General features: G+C 29.6%; 1 protein-coding gene across 5 annotated transcripts; it reads right to left on the bottom strand.

Annotated features, from left to right (window-relative positions):
- Positions 1-17: 17 nt before the first annotated feature.
- On the bottom strand, positions 18-19,897 carry LOC130901437 (zinc finger protein 665-like). 5 transcript variants are annotated; one of them, XR_009060286.1, is made up of 14 exons: positions 19,497-19,890; positions 18,981-19,178; positions 18,646-18,858; positions 17,208-17,504; positions 16,762-17,104; positions 15,154-15,643; positions 14,696-14,947; positions 13,717-13,952; positions 13,408-13,659; positions 7,874-7,957; positions 6,630-6,909; positions 4,712-4,908; positions 3,241-3,588; positions 18-3,102 (listed from the first exon to the last, which is right to left on the bottom strand). XR_009060286.1 is itself a non-coding variant. In XM_057812837.1 (14 exons), exons 1-14 carry the CDS (start codon positions 19,545-19,547, stop codon positions 3,392-3,394), a joined length of 3,027 nt encoding a protein of 1,008 aa, XP_057668820.1. In that variant the 5' UTR covers positions 19,548-19,887; the 3' UTR covers positions 18-3,391. The 5 variants fall into 5 exon arrangements, 4 of the variants coding, with proteins under 4 accessions (XP_057668820.1, XP_057668819.1, XP_057668823.1 ...); XM_057812837.1 differs by having other exon boundaries at positions 18-3,588; positions 16,762-16,957; positions 17,021-17,104; positions 19,497-19,887; XM_057812836.1 differs by having other exon boundaries at positions 18-3,588.
- Between the last annotated feature and the right edge of the window lie 565 nt (positions 19,898-20,462).

Here is a 20,462-nt window from a genome sequence, read left to right as displayed (position 1 = left end):
TTGAAATAAAAAATAAATAAATGAAAAAAGTATTTATTTTCAATGCATTGTTTTGTACATCATCTATATTATATAAATTATAACCTGAAAATATGCAGCTTATTTCAATTACAAAATATTTCTTCGGCTGTCTAAGCTAAAAATATTTTTTCTAATTAATTAGTAGCTGTGTCTAAAGATTTTTACAATAATTCGTTTATTATAAAGCTAAATTGTTAAATACAAAGTATATATATATATATATATATACAGAATACTTCCAAATTTAATTTCTGAAATTCAAACTGAAGCTTGTAAATAGCAAATACTGTAATTTTTGAAAAGCATAAATTCCGAAAATCATCGGTTAATTATATTGAATATATACAATAATCTTCAATGTTGCCTAAGAATCTTTGGTAATCAGAATATTGGAATAAAATTTATTACAAATTTAGAAACATTCTGTACAACAATTATCTAATATCCACATGATATGAATCAACAACTTATAAATACAACCAAGATGAGCTAACAAAAATGAAAATCCAAATTAGAATATCTTCTTTACAATACGAATTGTTCAAATTGTTAAAAGTAAATGTACACGTAAAATCCTCCTCCACATCTGTCTATATGTATATGGAACATATTTTCATACAGTTTTCATGAATATAGTGATTCTTGACGAAGATTTAGGTATTTAATTTATTAAAGTTTTGTGTAAATATAAGACGTTAATTGTTGGAAGTCGATCCAGTGCCTGATACAAGAAAACAATGAATAGTGGCATCTTACTATTCTTTTTCTTGTTGGCTACCTTGAGTAACTAATAAAAATAATTATAATCTTTTACACAATATAAAATTCATAAGTCATAATAATAAATACAAATTTTCTTATTTCAGTTCATGATACCTAGGACGGAAGTTATTTTGTATGTTGTTAAAATTTGAGATTTTAACTTATTCTTTTAATATATATTATTTATTAACAAAAGTACTCCACTTGTTTCAGTTACTCTAAAAATTTTTTAATCTTCCTTATTTTGACTATTTTGCTTCCCAGATTTGTTAAATTGCCCGTTTAAATTTTTTAAATATTTCCACTATATTAGTTATGACTTTTGAATGTTCATTTGGACACTTTTAATTCTTGTACTATTTTCTTGCTATAAAATAAAAATTTTCTGTATAATATCTTTTTATTTCCTATGTGTTTTTCAATTTTTTAAAGAATATAGAATACAAAAAAAAAATAAATAAGTTATGTTTCGTTTTTGTTAGATCATCTTGAACTAGAAGAAATTTGTTCCCATTATTATATATGATAAAAAAATAAGACCAAAGATATAAAAAAATATATAAAAAATATATGATAATATATGAGTCATATTGCACAAACCTTGGAGGCAATAAAAAATCAAATAAATTAAAATTAGTGAGCACATAGGCGTTCATAATTCCGAAATTTACTGTATTGGTAATTAGTTGTTGTAAATTTCCTTAATTGAAAAATCCAAATATGAATCCCAAAATATAGTTATGTAGTGTTTTACATTTTTTTATCGTCGTTAATATCATTCAAATTTGAAAGATCTAAAAAAATCAATGACAAATTTTCAAAATTATTACGTATCTGGAAGAGACTCATTTTCATGAACATTATTACACCGTTGTAGATAAATTAATTATGAAAAAGAAGGTTTTCCTTTTATTTCCAACTCTCAACTTTAGAAAAATACTAGTAATTGTTTATAATTATTTATTTTCTATTCCAGGCAACAAAAGGGATAAATTTATGCCCTCGAAAACTCATTTCTTTGTAAATATATGACGATTTGAAATCAGAAACATAATTACAAGTGTTCATTATGACCAGCATAATCAATTAAAAACAATAATTGATGAAAATGCTCGCAATAAAATTTGAAGGTTGTATTCAGGTCAACAATAAAATAAGTAATTTTTGTATAGAATTCCACAAACAGCATTTGATTTGCTATTGTTAACAAATCAACTCTGATAAAATCAATAAACATTTTGAGCAAGGTTATTAAATGATAATGTAATTAAACCACACATCGTACCTAATTAATCTATTTTATTCTGTTTACACCCACCTAGATCACCAGATCAAAATCCTAGATTTTTTTCTTCTGGAAATTTTTTAAATAGTTTACTTTGAACCTGTTTATGGTTTGTATTAAAGCTATATATTTATATATGGAACATGCTTGAAAAGATTCGTGATTTTTAAATAAAACGTGCAAATGTTGGATCAAAATTCCCACTTGATTCTGCTTACAACCTCCTAAATCACCAGATCTACATTCTAGGAGAATTTTTCTTCTGGAATTTTTTTAAATAGTTTACCTTGAACCTTTTTGGGGTTCGTATTAGCAGTATATATTTTTATATGGATCATTCTTGAAAGGGTTCGTGATTTATAAATAAATCGTGCAAATGTTTGCAAAAAAATTTTTTTTAGATATCTGTTTTTTATCAATCACGCAATTGCGGAAGAAATAACGCAAACTTTTAATCTGGACTCATATTCGGAAAGAACAAAGGGATAATGGTAGTATACATTCTATAACCTCTAACAAAAATTTCTAGAAAACAGTAATTTAATACTGCAAATCCCGGATATTTATTTATTAACTATCAATTTAGACGCGCACAAACGTGTACTAATACCTCTATGTTAATATTACAATATTTTAATAGTACCATCAATTTACAAGGATATAAATCACCCCTCACAATATGGAGATTCAAACAAATATCACCGATTATTTCGGCAGTTACAATTCCTTTAATAAAATTTAAATAAAATACTGTTCAGAAATAAACACTACTTCGTTAACAATTAAAATTATTTATCACACAACAAATATGTTTGCAGTATACACCTGAGCTCATTTAATGTAGGCATCAAAAGACAGATGGGAGCATTTAATGATGATAATGATTTTAATTTTTCAAGTCTTCTTCTTTCTAACATAGATGACCATATTATTAGGCTACTGTCTGTTCATTGTCAACAAGTCTTCCCCGGAAGACGAAGTCGAGCATTCTCACCATAGTTTACTTGGTACTTGCTAGTACACAATGTTCTCTCCTAAACAATTTATTTGGTAATAAAAAAGGAAAATATTTGTATTTTTTGGATATTTTAATATGCTCAAAGAAGAAGAACTGTAGACATTTCAGATATGTCTTTTCATGAAGAAAAATTGCGTAATGCATCTACACCTACCTTGCAAAGGATATTAGGTAAAATTCATTAATTCTAGAATCAGTCTGTAGATAAATATTTGAGTAATAATTTTTATTTTTTCACTCAATTTCAATATATTTCTACTTTAATATCTGTCTTCTGCGCCAAAAATAAACTCAGGATAAAGAGCCTAATAGGTCAGTACATTATTATTTGCTGTTGGTATAACAGTATGGCTACTAGGAGGTGGCATTTGCATATGTGAAGATTGGCCTAAGTTAGCATTGGTGTTTTGTTGCAGTTGCTGAGCTTGGCTAACGTGAACTTGCGGTATTTGAATATTTGGTGTAGTTACTGCGGGTTGAGTATTTTGTGATGCATTATTACCTGAAAATAATATAAATATCTGTATAAAGCCTTGTATTCAAATTGATCTATTCAACAAAAGATAGAGAAGTTCCCAAATATTGGATTTATGTTAAACATAATTAACTGTATTATTCACCCAAGTTTTGTCTGTACTTTCTATTGAATTCTGATGATATTAAAGTAGATACAATGGCTGTCAGTGCAATTGAGTTTTTTGAACTTAACAAGTAAACTAGTTCCAAATTCATTTGGTGGCTGATATATAAAATTCTTCTAGTGAGAACAACGCTTTGTTCACACTCGATTGACGGAAAAAGCAAGAGATCTTATTGCCAACGAGAAAAATATTAATGACATAATAACTAAACTTCAACAAAGTATTAAGGGAGAAAAATTCAACCTTTTATCAGCCAAATTATTAAATCTTAGGCAAAATATTAAAGCGTTGCCCGAAAAATTGAAAAAATCAGTTTCAGAAGCAGTACCACTTAAAGTAGTCGAAAATTATAGTCTAGATCAAAATTGATAGTTGAAATTAGATCACTTTCCTCTGTTCAAGAGGTACTAAGTAAATTTTAAGGTAGAAAGAATTATCACGGAAATAATAATTGTAAGCATAGATATAACTTTAACAATAATAATAATATCTATACAATACGTTACTAGAAGTAACCCCTAATTTTTTTTAAATCGAAGTCAGGAATTTCACATAGTCGATTTAAATTTTCCTATACCCATAGATAGGAGAGAAATATATCCTGGCAGGATCGCCATGTAATGTCGAATTAACCAAGTGTAACATTTGAATGATCTTTATTGAATAATTGGATATTAGGCACCTCATTACCAATTAACAAGGGTGCTGCGTAATCATAAAAAGTTCTAATATGGGATGACCTAGACCACATTTCCAAATATAAAGTTATTAATTAATAAAGAAGATATAGACAAATGTATACTGAGTGATACAATTTATCCTCTACACTTATCTAACAAGCCAATTTTTCTCCTGTGTATTTTTGCCCTAATGTAATTGTTTTGTTTTATGAGTTTCAAGAGTTCTGCTACTTTTTTTACTTTCATTAAATATTTTGTTCATTAAAATCAGTCAAAACCTAGAGTTTAATGTCAATCAACTTACCTTGGTTTTGTATTTGGTTATTGGACTGTGCTTGGGCTTGATCTGCTGTGTGTTTTTTAAGATGTCGTAATAGATTTCCTTTTTCTACAAACGCTTTGCCACAATCAGGACAAACATGTGGTCGTTCGCTCATATGTGATCGACGATGTGATACTAAATGTCCTTTGCACATGAAATCTTTTTCGCAAAGGTCACACCTAAAATAAAAACACTGAGTTCAAAAACAAATAATTCTAAAAAATTTTCAAGTAGGAAATACAATTTGTAAGAGTCCTAAACTTGTCTGGATTTATCAAATTTTATTTAACTTTATTTATATTCTTCTCGCAAACCTATATATGTATTAAGTTGGAATTTATGGATATTCATTAATCAGTATAGAAGTAGTAAACACAATTCACTACATGTTTCATTTGTTTTTGAAAATATGCAAAATACCTGAACTACAAATTTTCAATAAATTAAAAGAAAGATTGTGGTACTATTATATTCGTATATTCCTATATTGATATTATTACATGATTATGTACAATAGTTGAGATAAATATACAATTAATTTCACAGAAACAGCAAAATCTCATGTTACACTCAGTGTTGTTTTTTTTCATTATTTTATACATTAATAACCCGTATACATAGTAAAGGAGCCCAAAAACAGTATAAAAATTACATGGGAACGATATTACTAAATTAAGGAATTGAAACTGCTCTAGAGAACCAACTGTCAAGAGACACAAAATGCATTGATATAAGAGAGAAATTCTCAAGATAAGTGTTTAATACTGTCTCTAGAATTAAGATATGGTAAGGACGGCAAGAGAGTGAAATAAATAATAGAATCCTTAAATAATATCCTTAAATATATATATAAATATTTCGAGTATATCAACATAGGAAGGAAGAACCAACAACCAAATCTTAATACGTAAATAATTAATTAATTTTTTTTGATTTTTCTGTTATAATAATTATAGAAAGGATAAAAAATAAGCATATAGAAACCTATAGTGGAGAAAGGTAGCATGAAAATCACCACAAAAAAACCAAAATACTGATATAAGAAATCCAAAGGTGTAACGGGCACAGGCGCTGCTATTGGCGGATCCATATGACGTTAATAAAGTACCAACTTTCAAAAAATTATGTATAAAATTTCATGAGATTTCGATTAGTCGGAAAAAATTATTGTTAAATTATTGCTTTTCAATGAAAAATGCAGTACAAACCCCACAATGGTTTCAAAAATGTTATCCGGACTCTGCTCTATCGAAAAGAGCAATTTGTTATTGGTTTGCCAAATTTAAATCGATGATGGTGAACGTTCTGTTCGCCCAATTGAGGTGGTTACTCCAGAAAACATCAAGAAAGCCCACAAATTGGTTATAGGAATAGGAAGAGACAATCAATAGCGAATACTACATAAAGTTGTTGGATAGTTCGAATACAAAAATCAAGAAAAAACAGTTTCATATGTCGAAAAAAAAACACTGTTTCACCAAGACAAAGCACCGATTCACAAGTCGATCCCAACGATGACTAAATTGAATTAATTACCATATAGTTCAGATCTTGTCCCAGTGACTACTGTTTTCAACAAAATGCTCGCCGGTGAGAAAACTGAAGCCTATTTTGAGGCAAAAGACAAATCCTTCTACAAGCACGGCATCGAGAAGTTAGAGAAGCGTAGGAATTATTGTATTGCTCTTGAAGAAGATTACATTGATGAATAAAATCAATTTTTGCATAAAAATGTGTTTATCTTAGTTAGTCACACGACTTATTGAGTAATGTGTTAGATCATATACATATAGGACTAGTAATGATAAAAAAATCTCTTGAAATTTGGTTTATTTATTTATTAACATGCTGCATTCAATTATTGGTAATTATTGAATTATTCGCATATGTAGGTACATACCTAAACGGTCGTTCTGCATTAGCCCCCTTATTATGAGATCTTTGGTGGAATAAAAGATTTCCTTTAAGTGGGAATGACTTCCCACAGTCATTACAAGCGAAAGGTCTTTCTCCAGTATGTGATCGCATGTGATTTACAAGATGCTCTTTTCTGGTGAAAGGTTTAGAACAAATATTACAGCAATGTGGAGTTTCTCCTGTGTGCTGCCGCAAGTGATTAGTGAGGTGTTCCTTTCTAGTGAAAGTTTTTTGACAAAATTCACAACGATGCGGTGATTCGCCTGAAATAATTTAGCACAATTGTAATTGCAATAATACATAGTGTTATGAAAAAATAAGCTTGGCAATATCGCTAAAACTTATACAAAACAAATAAGAATCGAGGTTGGCTGCAATAAACTACTTTGTAAACATTCATACATATGGACTTTAGTGTATTACTCAATTTGTCCATGCATGCCTCACAAGTTATATTGTAACCAATTTTCTTAACATGCAAGTGTAACATGACATGAAAAATATATAAAAAAATATTTTATTTGTGAAATTTCAAACCAAATAACTGGAAATTGTTATCATGCAGAAGCTTGTATATGTTCTTATAAATACTCAGATTTTTTTATGATTATTTAATAATTAGTATATTAGCATTGCTACCAAGAAAAATTTGAAGACGGTTCTAAACAGCTGCTACATTGTATGAAACTCGTGTAATCTACCTATATAAAAAAATGCATTGATTGAAATTTTTCTGCTAACAGAACATTTGTATATCCATAAGTTCTTGATTTTTTTGCTATGTTGAGAACACCTTACAGTATTATAACATCATAACTGAGTTCCCCACTCTTAAACTAAAGATTAGTACAAAATTCTGTACTCAAAGAAACTTCAGTATATAATCTCAAGAGTAACAAAAAAAATTTTTAATTACATATTAAATATGTAAAATTAGTGACATGGTGCACCAATTGTTTCCAGATTCGGATAATTTTTATTGTACATGTATTATACACCTAATTATGTGAAAATAAGATATGCAGGTCAAGAAGAGTGAAGCAAATTAGTGATATGGCCGAAGAGATGCCAAAGCTTATCACTTTTGATTCAGATCAGTACAAATCTATCTAGAATATCAACTAAATGAGACACGTATCGTCTGTTAAACAATTTAGTGCAAAGCTTAGGTTAATTGTTTTGCTTATTAGTTTAAGGTTATAAACAATTTAACAAAATAGTCTTCACCTGTATGTTGATGTAGGTGATTGGTGAGGTGTGCTTTGCGGGTGAAAGTTTTTTGACAATACTGACATCGATGTGGGGATTCACCTGGAATAATAATAACCTTGTTAGAAATCTACCAACTTGTTAGGTAAAATCCCAAAGGCTGTAGAAAAATGTTATTTAAATATAACTATTACATTTTATAAGAAAAGCTAAAAAACGAAAATGAGATGTCAGTATAAAAATTTATATAAAACTTCACAAATATAATTAATTGATAAAATAGGTTTCCAAGTAAATATTTTTTGTAACAAATGACAACAAATACTAATTTAATAATACGTAAAAAAAGTTTATTTACCGATTTTATAAAAAATGCCATAATTTTGGGACTAATCTGATAGACATTTATCATTTGATTCTAAAAAAGAAACCAAAACAATGGTAAAGGTGACTAAATCTGACCGAAAAGTAACCAAATTTTTCATAAATGTGTAGATAAAAACTACGAATTTGTTACATTACACATTGTACCATCAAAATTGTCTTTTGAAATAAGCAATTGCCAAAAACAAAGTTTGCATTTTTTTATTCACCATTATAAATATGATAATTAGATCATCTGGAATAAACATGAAAAGGATATAACCAACAAAGCCACGAAAGCCCTGATCGTGTACAGAAATTTCACAGGGAGAAATTGGGTCTATAACCCAAATCTCCCACCTCTCCGCACAGTACTGGAAAGTTTAGCGGAAAAATCGTCACTCAGAATATTCAGAAAAGAAATATTAACACTCAAAAACCATCCCCAAAAAGAACCAAATTTGGAACATGCCTCATGACGAAATACCAAAAAAGTTTAGCTTTGAGAAAAAATTTACCTTAATACCAAGCTGTAGAAACACTTGAGATCAAAACATCATAAGAGAAATGAACTAAAATGTCATCAAATGCCCCCAAAATAGGATCATGGCAAATAGCAAACACTCTGGAAGTCTGGGCAACACCCCAAGAATTTTTCAAGCATAAATATATGCAATTGTGAATTTGTCCAATTCAATTTAGAAAGAAAAGATATCATATAGTGATATCAGGATTGGTTTGGGAATGCCTGGACCAAATAAACGAGCTAGATAAAGAAGGTAATGGATTCTGGAACACACTGGATAAGAGGGAAACAAAATGGCGGACAGACTCGCTGAAGTAGGAGCAGACAAACCCTTCATATGACCTAAACCCTTTGGTGGTGTCAGCAACAAAACAATATAGAAAAAATTTGAAAGTAAGCTAGATAGGGGTAGAACCAGTTACTAGAGCAATCTACAGGGATTGAGTCAGGCAAAAACATATCTGGGAAGCTACAACCAAAGAAGATCTGCTAATGTATCAGCCTAGATAAGAAAAACCTACTAACAGAGGTCGTGGACACATCAAGTCGCTAAAAGTAGGAGAGAATATAGTATGCAGATTTTGCTGTGCAGAAGATGGAACGTCTAACAACATTGTCTCGAAGTGTAAGAGACTAGGGAACTCCAGAGCGCTACACCTGGGAGTACAAGAATTAGAAGGCGAAGATCTCTTTCAGCTTGAATATTCCTACATTCTGAACTTTCTAATAAAAGTGGGATTAATAGATCACTTGAAAACACTGAGTATCCCCAGTATCACAACATGAAAATTGAATATAATAAATTGGATTACAGTGTACATGATCTCCTAACATACATTCATATATGGCAGTTAGAGCTCTTAATTGAATAGTACTAGGTCAAAATAACTAAGGAACTATATGATGTATAGGTTAACAAAGAAATTGAATTGAAAATGAGGCAGGTAAAGTCAAAGATGCACATTGAATTTAAATTGTATAGTGAAAATTCAGCTTCATAGTATTTACAACAAATTTTACAACTATAATGCCATATCAGAAGATATTATAAGGGTTAATAGCTCAAAATAAATGTTATCATGAATATAAGGTGGTAAGGCTGATAATAAACATTTCCTGATAAAAATTTATCTACAAAACAAAACAAGCTAGAAGTGTTGTAATATATAAACATGATGATTTTAAAGAAAATAAAGCTGAAATACTTGGAAATTGTTAATTAGAGAAAAATATAATATCAATACTTTCACACTTATTACAAGTATTATCAGATTCAATTGATTTTTTTATTTTTAATTCTAGAAACAGTGCTAAATTGTCACTACTGAATTTAAAATAATTTAAAAACTAATTAACAATTATTTCAGAGGTAATTTATCATATTCACTGCAATCTATTTGCTTCTATAATCTGGTGAATTGTTTGAAGGTTCATCTAGACCATGATGTAATAAGAAGACAGGCATCAAAATCCATTTAAGTAAATTAATAACAGATCACTTTGGTTTACTACATATAAACTAGGTTCATCTTCCTTATTTTTTTTATTTTCTTAAAGATATGTTCACATTATTATTAAATGAACGATTAGAAGTTGAAAACATTTAAGAAACATGAAGGTTTTTTATAATAAAAACATCAGACTAAAATTATATTTCATGAAAATACAATATCACGACTCAACAAAAATATTTTCGCTGTTTGTCTTAAAATTTATATTATGATTTTTCGGTCAATTATACACAAAAACGAATAGAAAATACCTTTTTTGATATAAACTTTGCTTTTGTGATAGTTATAGAAATAATACCAATTTTCAAATTTTTTGATAAATTTCAATTAGTTACAATACAGAGACTGCGAGATCAGAGTAGGGTGTCTCCAGATGGCACTCGAATGATAAATAACGATCATATGTTTTGTACATGTATAGAAAATGTTAACATGTAATATCAAAGGTGTAAATATGATGGTGATGCATTTTTTTATAAGTGGTCAATTTATTAAAGTTCGAGACATAAAATATGAACTAAAGACATCTTATATTCTCTGTGGAGCCTACGAAGCATATTTTGACTGTCCTGTTCAGAATCAAGACAAACCATTGGCTCCACATGTTGCTTGTAGTTATTGTAAAAGATGTTTGGAATTTTCAATTCATCATTAAATCAAATCTTAACACTAGACAATATTTATTTATTTACTTTAGGTTAGTTAGATTAGGTGAAAAAAGGTCTATGTCATTTGCAATACCAAGAATCTGGTGATAACCGAAAGACCACATCCATGACTGCTACTTTTCCATTGTAAATACGAGTAAAAGACGTAGAGGAAAAAAATGCAAAGACTATCGAATATCCCATCCTTGAATCTTCGTCTGCTCCAATTGCATATGACCTTACACGACCAGCACCTGAGCCACCGAAAAAATTATCTCAAAATGAGCTCATCTCTTAGTTCTAACAGTAGTAATTTTGATATGGAGTTTTTATCTCCACCAGAACCACCAAAACACCATCTTACAACTACAGAAGATTTTAACGAATTGATAAGAGATGTGAATTTGCAGAAAAATAAAGCAGAACTTTTAGGCTTTCGTTTAAAACAGTGGAATTTACTTGCTGATCACAGATCAGCGAACTAGGCATAAAACATTCCCAACGTTTTTTACAAACCTAACCTAACCTAACCTAAGATGGACTTTTTGGACTGTTTTTGTAATGACATAAGAAATAGTTTGAAGAAATTGGCATACTTTGTATTCCTAGCGAATGGTGTTTGTTCATTGACAGCTCTACAAAAAGCTTAAAAGCTGTTTTATTACACGACAGAAATAGATTCCCATCTCTTCCATTTGCTCATTCAGTATATTGAAAAAAGTGTTAAAAAACTGCTTAAATCAGTAAAGTTTCACGAGTATAACTGGCAGCTGATTGGAGATTTCAAAATGGTCGAATTTTTGATGGGACTGGGGAGCGGATGCTAAGCACTTTATTCAACGGTCATGGCATGTAAAAACAGAATTTGGTGTCGGAAAACAAAACAAAAAATATGATTCGATTGTTGAAGCGTTAATGCCGCCTTTGCCTTTAGCTAGGGTTAATGCAACAAATTGTTAAAAAACTCGCTCAAACCTTAGAAGCTTTTAGATATGAGAAAAAATTTTCCTAAGTTATCAGAAGCAAAGGTTGAAGATGGGGTTTTTGTTGGTTGGTTAGACCAATTTTCGCCAATGAAGAATTTCCAAAGTTACTGAATCGTACTCAAAAAGCGAGTTGGAACAGTATTGAAGCAGTAGTTTCTGGATTTCTAGGAAACAACAAAGCTGAAGACAAGGAAAAGTTAGTTGAAAATTTTAATGCCATGGGCTACAGCAGTAGCAATATGGCAATATGGGAGGCTATTCAGAAGAGCAAAGAGAACGTTTTCATCAGGACATCATGAACTTTGGACAGTGTTATTATGAAATATCATATAGTCAGTCTTCTAAATACAAAAGCAAACTATTCTATGTTATATGATTTTTTTCGTGTAATTACTACTTAAATTATCGAAATTTTATACATTGGAGTCAAAAACAAATTTTGTGTTGACACAATTATCAACACCAAATCTGTACGTCACTTAAACGCTTTTGTAACAATGAGATATTGAAAAAATTACAAATGGGCTTACCTCAGGATTTTACCTAATTATAAAAGCAAGCAATAGATGAATTATTATTATTGAATATTTAAATCAGTAATTTTATAATTTCTTCCGAATTGACATTTTTTTTGCAAACTATTAAAATTGGGTAGAATTTGCACTTTTGCGAAGATTTTCATTTAATGCAGCATAAATAAGTTAAAAAATATACGATTATTAAGTTGATGGTTAAATGTCAATGTTATAAAAATTTATTACAATAGTAATAAGAATATGAAACTAAAATAATAGTAATTCCTAGTGAACTATGATGTAGTGAAATTAGAAGATGTATTTTTATTAGCTTCACACAAAATTAGATGTATTTTTATTAGCTCCACACAAAAGATAGAGGGTCTTTGGTAAAATACCACGAATCTACACTCAATATATTATCTATAAATTATAAATTAAAAAAATTTGCACGTTTTTTTCTCTGAACTTAAAATTTTAAAGAAAACAAGTTTGAGAAAAAATTAAAACCCAATTATTAACTATTATGAGATGTTATCACAGAAATTACATAAAATTTTGAAAATTATTGTTCGTGCATAAACACATGCAAAACGCATTCCAAAAGTCATATATTATAAATATATTTTATCAATAATATTAATATATCAAGATTCATCTTTGAATTTTTAATTTAAAAAAAAACAATTTTCATAAACCAGAAGAATGGTTTACAATTATTCTCACTTATTCATGTTCCTCTATTATTGAGTTTTATACATAATATATTGTCTCGATTCTTATTCTATAAAATGTATTTAATATGTATTCATTAAGAGTATATATTAAGAATATATATTAAACGAGTTTAAAATTTGAGTCGAGATATTATTTAAATAACAATCTATAAATATTATTTTTTTCTCCAATAAAATTTTGTTTATGATAATGAAAATGACGTTTTAACGTATATTGCCTAACTATTTTTAAAACAAACGAAAAAACAATACTCAATAAAGGCTAACCTGTGTGTATTCGGACATGGTTTGTAAGATGCTCTTTTCTTGTAAAAGACTTGGAGCAAAAATGGCACCTATGAGGAGATTCCCCTGTATGTTGTCTAACATGATTATTCAAGTGTTCTTTCCTGGTGAAAGATTTAGTACAGAAGGTACATTTGTGAGGAGATTCTCCAGTATGTTGACGAACGTGATTGACGAGGTGATCTTTTCTTGTAAAAGCTTTGGGACAAAAGTTGCATCTAAACGGTGTTTCACCTGGAAATATTAATAGTAATTATACTGAATCAGTATTTTTTTCTTTAACTTTTGTACCTGTATGCTGCCGAACATGATTAATCAAATGTTCCTTCCTGGTGAACGATTTTGCACAAAATCCACACCGATGTGGGGATTCCCCTGTATGCTGCCTCACGTGATTCAAGAGATGTTCTTTCCTAGTAAAAGTTTTAGAACAAAAATCACAACGATGAGGTGTTTCACCAGTGTGCCACATTATATGATTCGTAAAATGTTCTTTTCTTGTAAACGATTTGCCGCAAATTTCACATCTGGAAAAAACACATTAGGAATATTGTTAATAATGTTTTACAGAAGATATTTGAGGACAAAAGTATATTTTATATATAACAAAAAAAATAAATAGGCAGATTTTATATGCACTGAAATAAGTATTGTAGTATAATTAACAAAATTTGTTTAGGGTAGCTTGAAAACTGACATTTTTCATGTTTTCAATTGGCTCTTTTTATTGAAAAATTATAACAAGCGTGTTTGTCATTTTTTCAATTCCTTTTTACTCTAAAGTATACTATTACTCAAAACATTTAACTGAATTCTGAATGTTTACAGTTGGCTGGACTCATAGCTCACACAATTTTCAACCTATTGACTTGAAATTTTGAATATATCTTTCTTTATATTGCATAGTTCATTTATTATTAACAATTATCTGACTTTTTAGACAAGTTTTTCACTTTCCTCTTTATCAAAAAACTTCATTGGCTCATAATTAAAAATTTACAGCAACTGTTAGTCCAGCCGTAGACCTTCTAGACCTTCCTCCTCCCCTACAGTGACCAAAGGCCTTAATGTTTCAAATTCAACTACAATTGAACATTAAACTGTGTATTCATTATTAAATTTAATAATTCAGTAAAATTCTGTTTCTGTCAATTCCCAAACCACAACAATTCAATCTAATGTAGAATATTATTAACAATATTAAATATATATATATATATATATATATATATATATATATATATATATATATATATATAATCATACTAACCTAAAAGGTGTATCATGAGTATGGCTTCTCATATGGTTTGCCAAATGTTCTTTCCTAGTATACTTTTTTCCGCAAAATGTACAATGATGTGGAGTTTCTCCAGTATGCCACATAACGTGATTCATAAAATGTTCCTTTCTTGTAAATGATTTCTTGCATATTTCACACCTGTGAGGCGTTTCTCCTGTATGTTTTCTAACGTGATTTACCATATGTTCCTTCCTCGTAAACGTTTTTGTACAATATTGGCACCTGGAATATAAAACTAAATTTAAAAAATATATACACAAAAAATATACAAAGAAAAAATACTACTTGAAAAACTGACTTGATTTACAAAACCTGACAAATGAAAAAGACATTCATCACTGTGCCAGAAGTAACTGAATAATCTGATTATTTCAATGAATTTAAAGAGGAAAATTGGGGTTATTTTAAGTAATTATATTCATACTAACCTATAAGGTGTTTCCCCTGTATGGCATCTTGTATGGTTATCCAAGTGCTCTTTCCTTGCAAAAGTTTTTGAACAAATACTACAAGCATATGGTTTATCTGTAGAATGTCTTTTCATGTGTCTCTCTAATGAAGCATCATTTGCGAATACATGAAAACAAACTGAACATGTAAACATACTTCCTCCTAAATGACATTTTCCGTGGCGAGTAAGTTCTTGTGCATTAGTAAAAGCTTTGCCACATACTTGACAAGTGAATGGTTTACGTTCTGTATGGTAACGTCTGTGTACGATTAATTGGTAACGATATTGAAACATTTTACCACACAAGTCGCATGCGTGTGTTGGGACTACCGTTGGTAGGTTTTCGTTGGAAACGTTGCTCGTGGATGGTTCTTGTTCGTCTTTGGTGATAATTATATTAGAATTTGAAATATTCAAGTGATTTGAATTTTGTGTTACATTTTGGTTATTGTTAGACAAATCTGTACCTGAAACAATTAACAAACGCTTTTAACAACTATATGTATTGAGAGATAAATTTGTCACAAAGACCCCCTTCAATCCATACAGAAATTAGGGTTTAGCCAATTTTTCTAAAATTTGGCACAATGATAATTTGAAGCAAGTTGACTAAAAGTGTTAATGATCACGAAACTCAAACCTCACCCAACCCCTTCAAAACTACCACTGAAGGGTCCAAAGGTACCCTGGGAGGAAGGGAATTGGTATTGACCAATTGTTCTGAAAATTGACACAATGATAGTTTCAAGCAAGTTGTAAAAAGTATCATTGATGAACACAAAACCCAAAAAGCCCCTAGCCTCGCCAAAACTACCCCTGTAGAGTCCAAGGGGAGGGGAGGGGGAGTTTCGGCTAGTTTTTCTGAAACTTGCCTCTTCCAGAATAAGCTTGGACATTTAACAGGTGGTCTTGAGGTGGTTAGGGAGATTTTACGATTTTGTGCTTATGCAAACTTGATTCAAACTGTAATGGTACCAGGTTTTAGAAAAATTGGCCAAAACTCAATTTTCATAAGGATTGAGCGAGGTGTAACGAGATTAACTAAAAAAATTCATAAATACTGTTCATAAATATTTTGATATAACTTTAATAATATAAGAGTGAGGTTTATTGATTCCTGGATGGACTGAGTATATTTTTTAACACTTGTAACACAAAATCTCTTTCTCTGAGTGTTACATTTTGATATTTTTCAATGTATTCCATATTAAATTGTTGAGAATATCCTAGAACTCCAGTGATTGAATGAACTGTATATGATATTTTGAACCTCAATGTTATTGCTAGATAATCTCAAAAATTGTCTATATGTTAGCAAATTACAAGTATTATATTGGAAATATCATATAATGGAAACCAGACACTATATCAAAGTATACACTCTAGTAAAATAGATAACAAAATGTAATTAAAATGAAACAGTGGAATATTGATATCAAAAGGTATCTAAGTTAGTGAATTGCGCAAAGTAAATCTGTTTTCAAATTCAATTCTAATTTATTAGCTTGCTTGGGGAAGTGTCATATGTGATGTGTACTACATATCATTCAATATTCAATGTTTAGATGAAAAAATTAGATATTACCTTGGTTGCCCTGTAATTTTCCAAAAATCTCATGATAAGCCAACAACTGATTCAAATCATCCACATTAACTTTATACATGTTGTTTACAATATCCAGCCCCAATGTTTTTACCAATTCCTGTTCTTGCATATTAGTCTGTATTTTAACGATGCTACCATCAGCAGTTCTGACGTCCATCATGTTACTCTTGAGATCCTGCAAACCGAATTGTGAGCCCGATACTAATTTACAACTAGGAAATGATTTTTCGTCTTTTACTATTTGTATCGACTCTGTAAGAGAATCCTGATGATTGTTATTTGATTGGTTCTGGTTGTTTTCCACAGAGTTCTCCAGTCGCACCTAGAACATATCCATGTATGTATCCAAGAGAAAAAGTAATGAATAAATTAGAATTATAACAGAAAATTGACATGATTAACATTTGTTCAAAATTTATAAATACCACGTTTTCCAAAACTTGTTGAACCTGCATGTGTTGTAGCTGTTGAACAGTCAAGGACTGCTGAGCTATATTGTTTTCTGAAAGTTGTAATTGGGCTGCTTGTAGTTGGGCCGATATATCTTTTTGATCCTTGGTATCCTCAATCACTGATACCAAATTATCCTGGACTTGTACTTGAACTAAATTTTGAGAATTTTGTTGTTGGTGCTGTTGTTGTTGTTGCTGGTGTTGTTGTTGTTGCTGCTGCTGCTGGTGATGCTGTTGAGATTGCTGATTTTGATGTTGAGTATGGGTTATCTGAAACATCAATTATTGATGTACAAAATTTGTTAAGCAGCAATATTTAGGAAATAAAGATGTATAAAATTATAATCACATTATTTCAAATATATCCAAAGTTCAAAGAACTTCTCAGTTACTATATAACTCTGCAAGGGTATATGTTGTACTTAATTGGCACATATGGAATATAAGGGAAATTATATACACAAGGTGTTGTAGACTTGTCAATAACCCAGATCGTAATTTGGGTAAATTTATCCGCATTTTCCAGCCACTGAGCCTTGCGTACTACTAACACTGCGTTTTTCGATAATTAGGAAATCCAAAACACGATTTGATGACAAAGGTTGAACATATACGAAAATCATCTCTTTATGGGTAATGTGAAAGAACCACGAAGCAAAGAATCATAACCTATTTTAATCAGTATGATTTGCATAATTCAGTGAAAATATGGAAAATAATGACACGAAATAGTCGGGGAACTTGAAATTTATAGTCGAGAAAAACTAGAATCGCGAAGCCCCTATGAAGCTATGTTTGGTACTAGGCAGATAAACTGTTTAGGTAACACAGTGTGAACAACTTAGACAACGAGTCATGAGAACCAGAAAAATTGAAGATAATGACAAGGGTAATTTAGAAAATGGAGTCAACTTGGAGGAAACCGTAGAAAGATTATATAATAAAAGTGATCAAGATGACAATGGTAAAAATTAGAATGAATTACTAAGTAACAACAATGACCAAATAAAAGCCAATGACTATTTAGAGCTTGAAATTTTTTATAGAGATAAAAAAATTTTGAAGAAACGGAAGAAATCATTAAAAACATGAAAATTGAAGCTACAAAAATGTTACAGAATATGATAGAGGCCGCCTTACCCCAAAAAGTGTATTGGCCGTCATAACAGAAGTTAATAACAATAAATTACACACAATGAACACCGAAAATGGGCTACTAAAGCGATTATTTAAATCATCAAACTATAACTTAAGCCCACAAAAAGATCATTTTAAAAAAAGTGATGAAATAGTTACCTTTAAATTCTATATTTTGAACAGAAAAGTAAGTTTCTAATAAATAAAAATTTAGTACAATGTCACATATATTGAATGCATGTAAAATTAATTATTAAATAAAACAATAACTTACTCTCATGTCCCTAGATAACTGATTCATATTCTGTGATGATATATTTTCATTCGAGTGGTGACTAGATACATTAAGGGCATTTTCAAGATGCACAGCATTTGTTGGCAGTCCAATATTACCTTGTGATGTTGCAATACTAACTGGAATTTGAGTGTGCTGTTGAATGAGCAGTGGATCAGTTTGTAGAAAACTATGCTGGCTGAGAACAGTATCCTAAAAAATATAATATAAACATGTCTTATAATGTTACCACAATGTTTGGTTGTAATTTTACCAAGTTCTCCCAACAAGAAATTGTAGTTATATTAGTGTTTTTGTTCAGAAGTAACACTCACTTGAGAAATTTTTCCTTGGCTCTCCCTAGTAGCACCTGGCAATCCATAAACTGATACTTGTGGTATTGGTCCAGGAAGCAAGTTTGTTAATACCCAATATTTAGCTACATTACTCAAAGCAACAGCATTTAAAGCTGTAGTATTTACTCTCAAATCTGTAGGTACAGAAGTAGTGGCAGGACTTCTATGGGAAGCTCCCTAAAAATTCAATACTTAGATATCAGCTTATTTAAAACAACCAAATAATTGAGAAAAAAACGTAAACAATTAAAATTATCAAATATTTTTTATAACATATTTTTTATAATTAATGTAAATATACAAAAACTTCTGCATTTAATTTCATCTCATTTTCGAATTTATAGTTTTTTAGTTTATTTCACATATACGATTTGTTACTAATTATAATTCGGCAAAAAAACTTGAAGATATAGTGATAGTGGAATAATAATAGACGCATCTAAATACAAACATTTAATGTCATGTAACACAATTTGAATTGTTTATTTCACTTACCTCTGAAGTTCCGTGCACTGTTGGTAAAACATTCTGATTATCAGAATTCATAGCTGTAGTAATTAAAAAATTAAGAATTAACTTTATTTAATACAAATAAACATTGTTAATAGTTTTATTAGTTTTTAAATATCACGTGAACATTTTCACTGTCAATTTTAGTTATTAGGGGGGACGCGGAGGTAGCCATTGTAAAACTGTTCATAGGTTTTTGAACAAATTTACAGAATTTATACAGTTATAATGTGAATAAGTAACACTAAACACTCTTCAATACACATTAATATGTTTTATAAGGTTTATTAATAGCACTAATGTTTTAACTTTTTAAATATCATATTTTAATATAACAACGGTAGCGGGGCGCCGCAAACAATAAACAGTCAAAAACAACATGGCGTAGAAGGAAGCTACGGCGAATGCGTAATAAACATAACAAAGAAGAAATTTCAAGACATTTCAAAAGAAATTCATTTTTACTTTATTAAGGAAACAATTATGGTACTTTTTTATATGAATAAAATACTGCTATTATTCGCTATTTTATTTATCAAAAAATATTTTGTAGTTTGAATATTTGTTTCCCTCTTTTTTCAGAACATTGAGTATTTCCGTCAACAAAATAGAGGGGATAAATTTATCACCAACTGTCAAATCATCTTTTCCCATCTTTCAGTTGTTTATTAACTGTTTTATAGTATACAGGGCTGTTTTAAAAAAATTCTTCGAACCTTGTGTGTGACATATCATTGATATTGATAACTAATTTAAAGTACACTATGTAATTATTATTTTTGAATTATATATTTCACACAATTTATTTTTTATTTATTTTATTCGCCTCTGATATTAATTAAAACTAAGAGAGAATGATACAACATATCTATATATATATATATATATATATATATATATATATATATATATATATATATAAATATATATATATATAAATATATAGTCGTA

Source organism: Diorhabda carinulata, chromosome X, assembly GCF_026250575.1.
Source record: "Diorhabda carinulata isolate Delta chromosome X, icDioCari1.1, whole genome shotgun sequence".
In the NCBI taxonomy this organism is placed as follows: domain Eukaryota; kingdom Metazoa; phylum Arthropoda; class Insecta; order Coleoptera; family Chrysomelidae; genus Diorhabda; species Diorhabda carinulata.
This window is presented reverse-complemented; position numbering and strand designations above follow the sequence as displayed.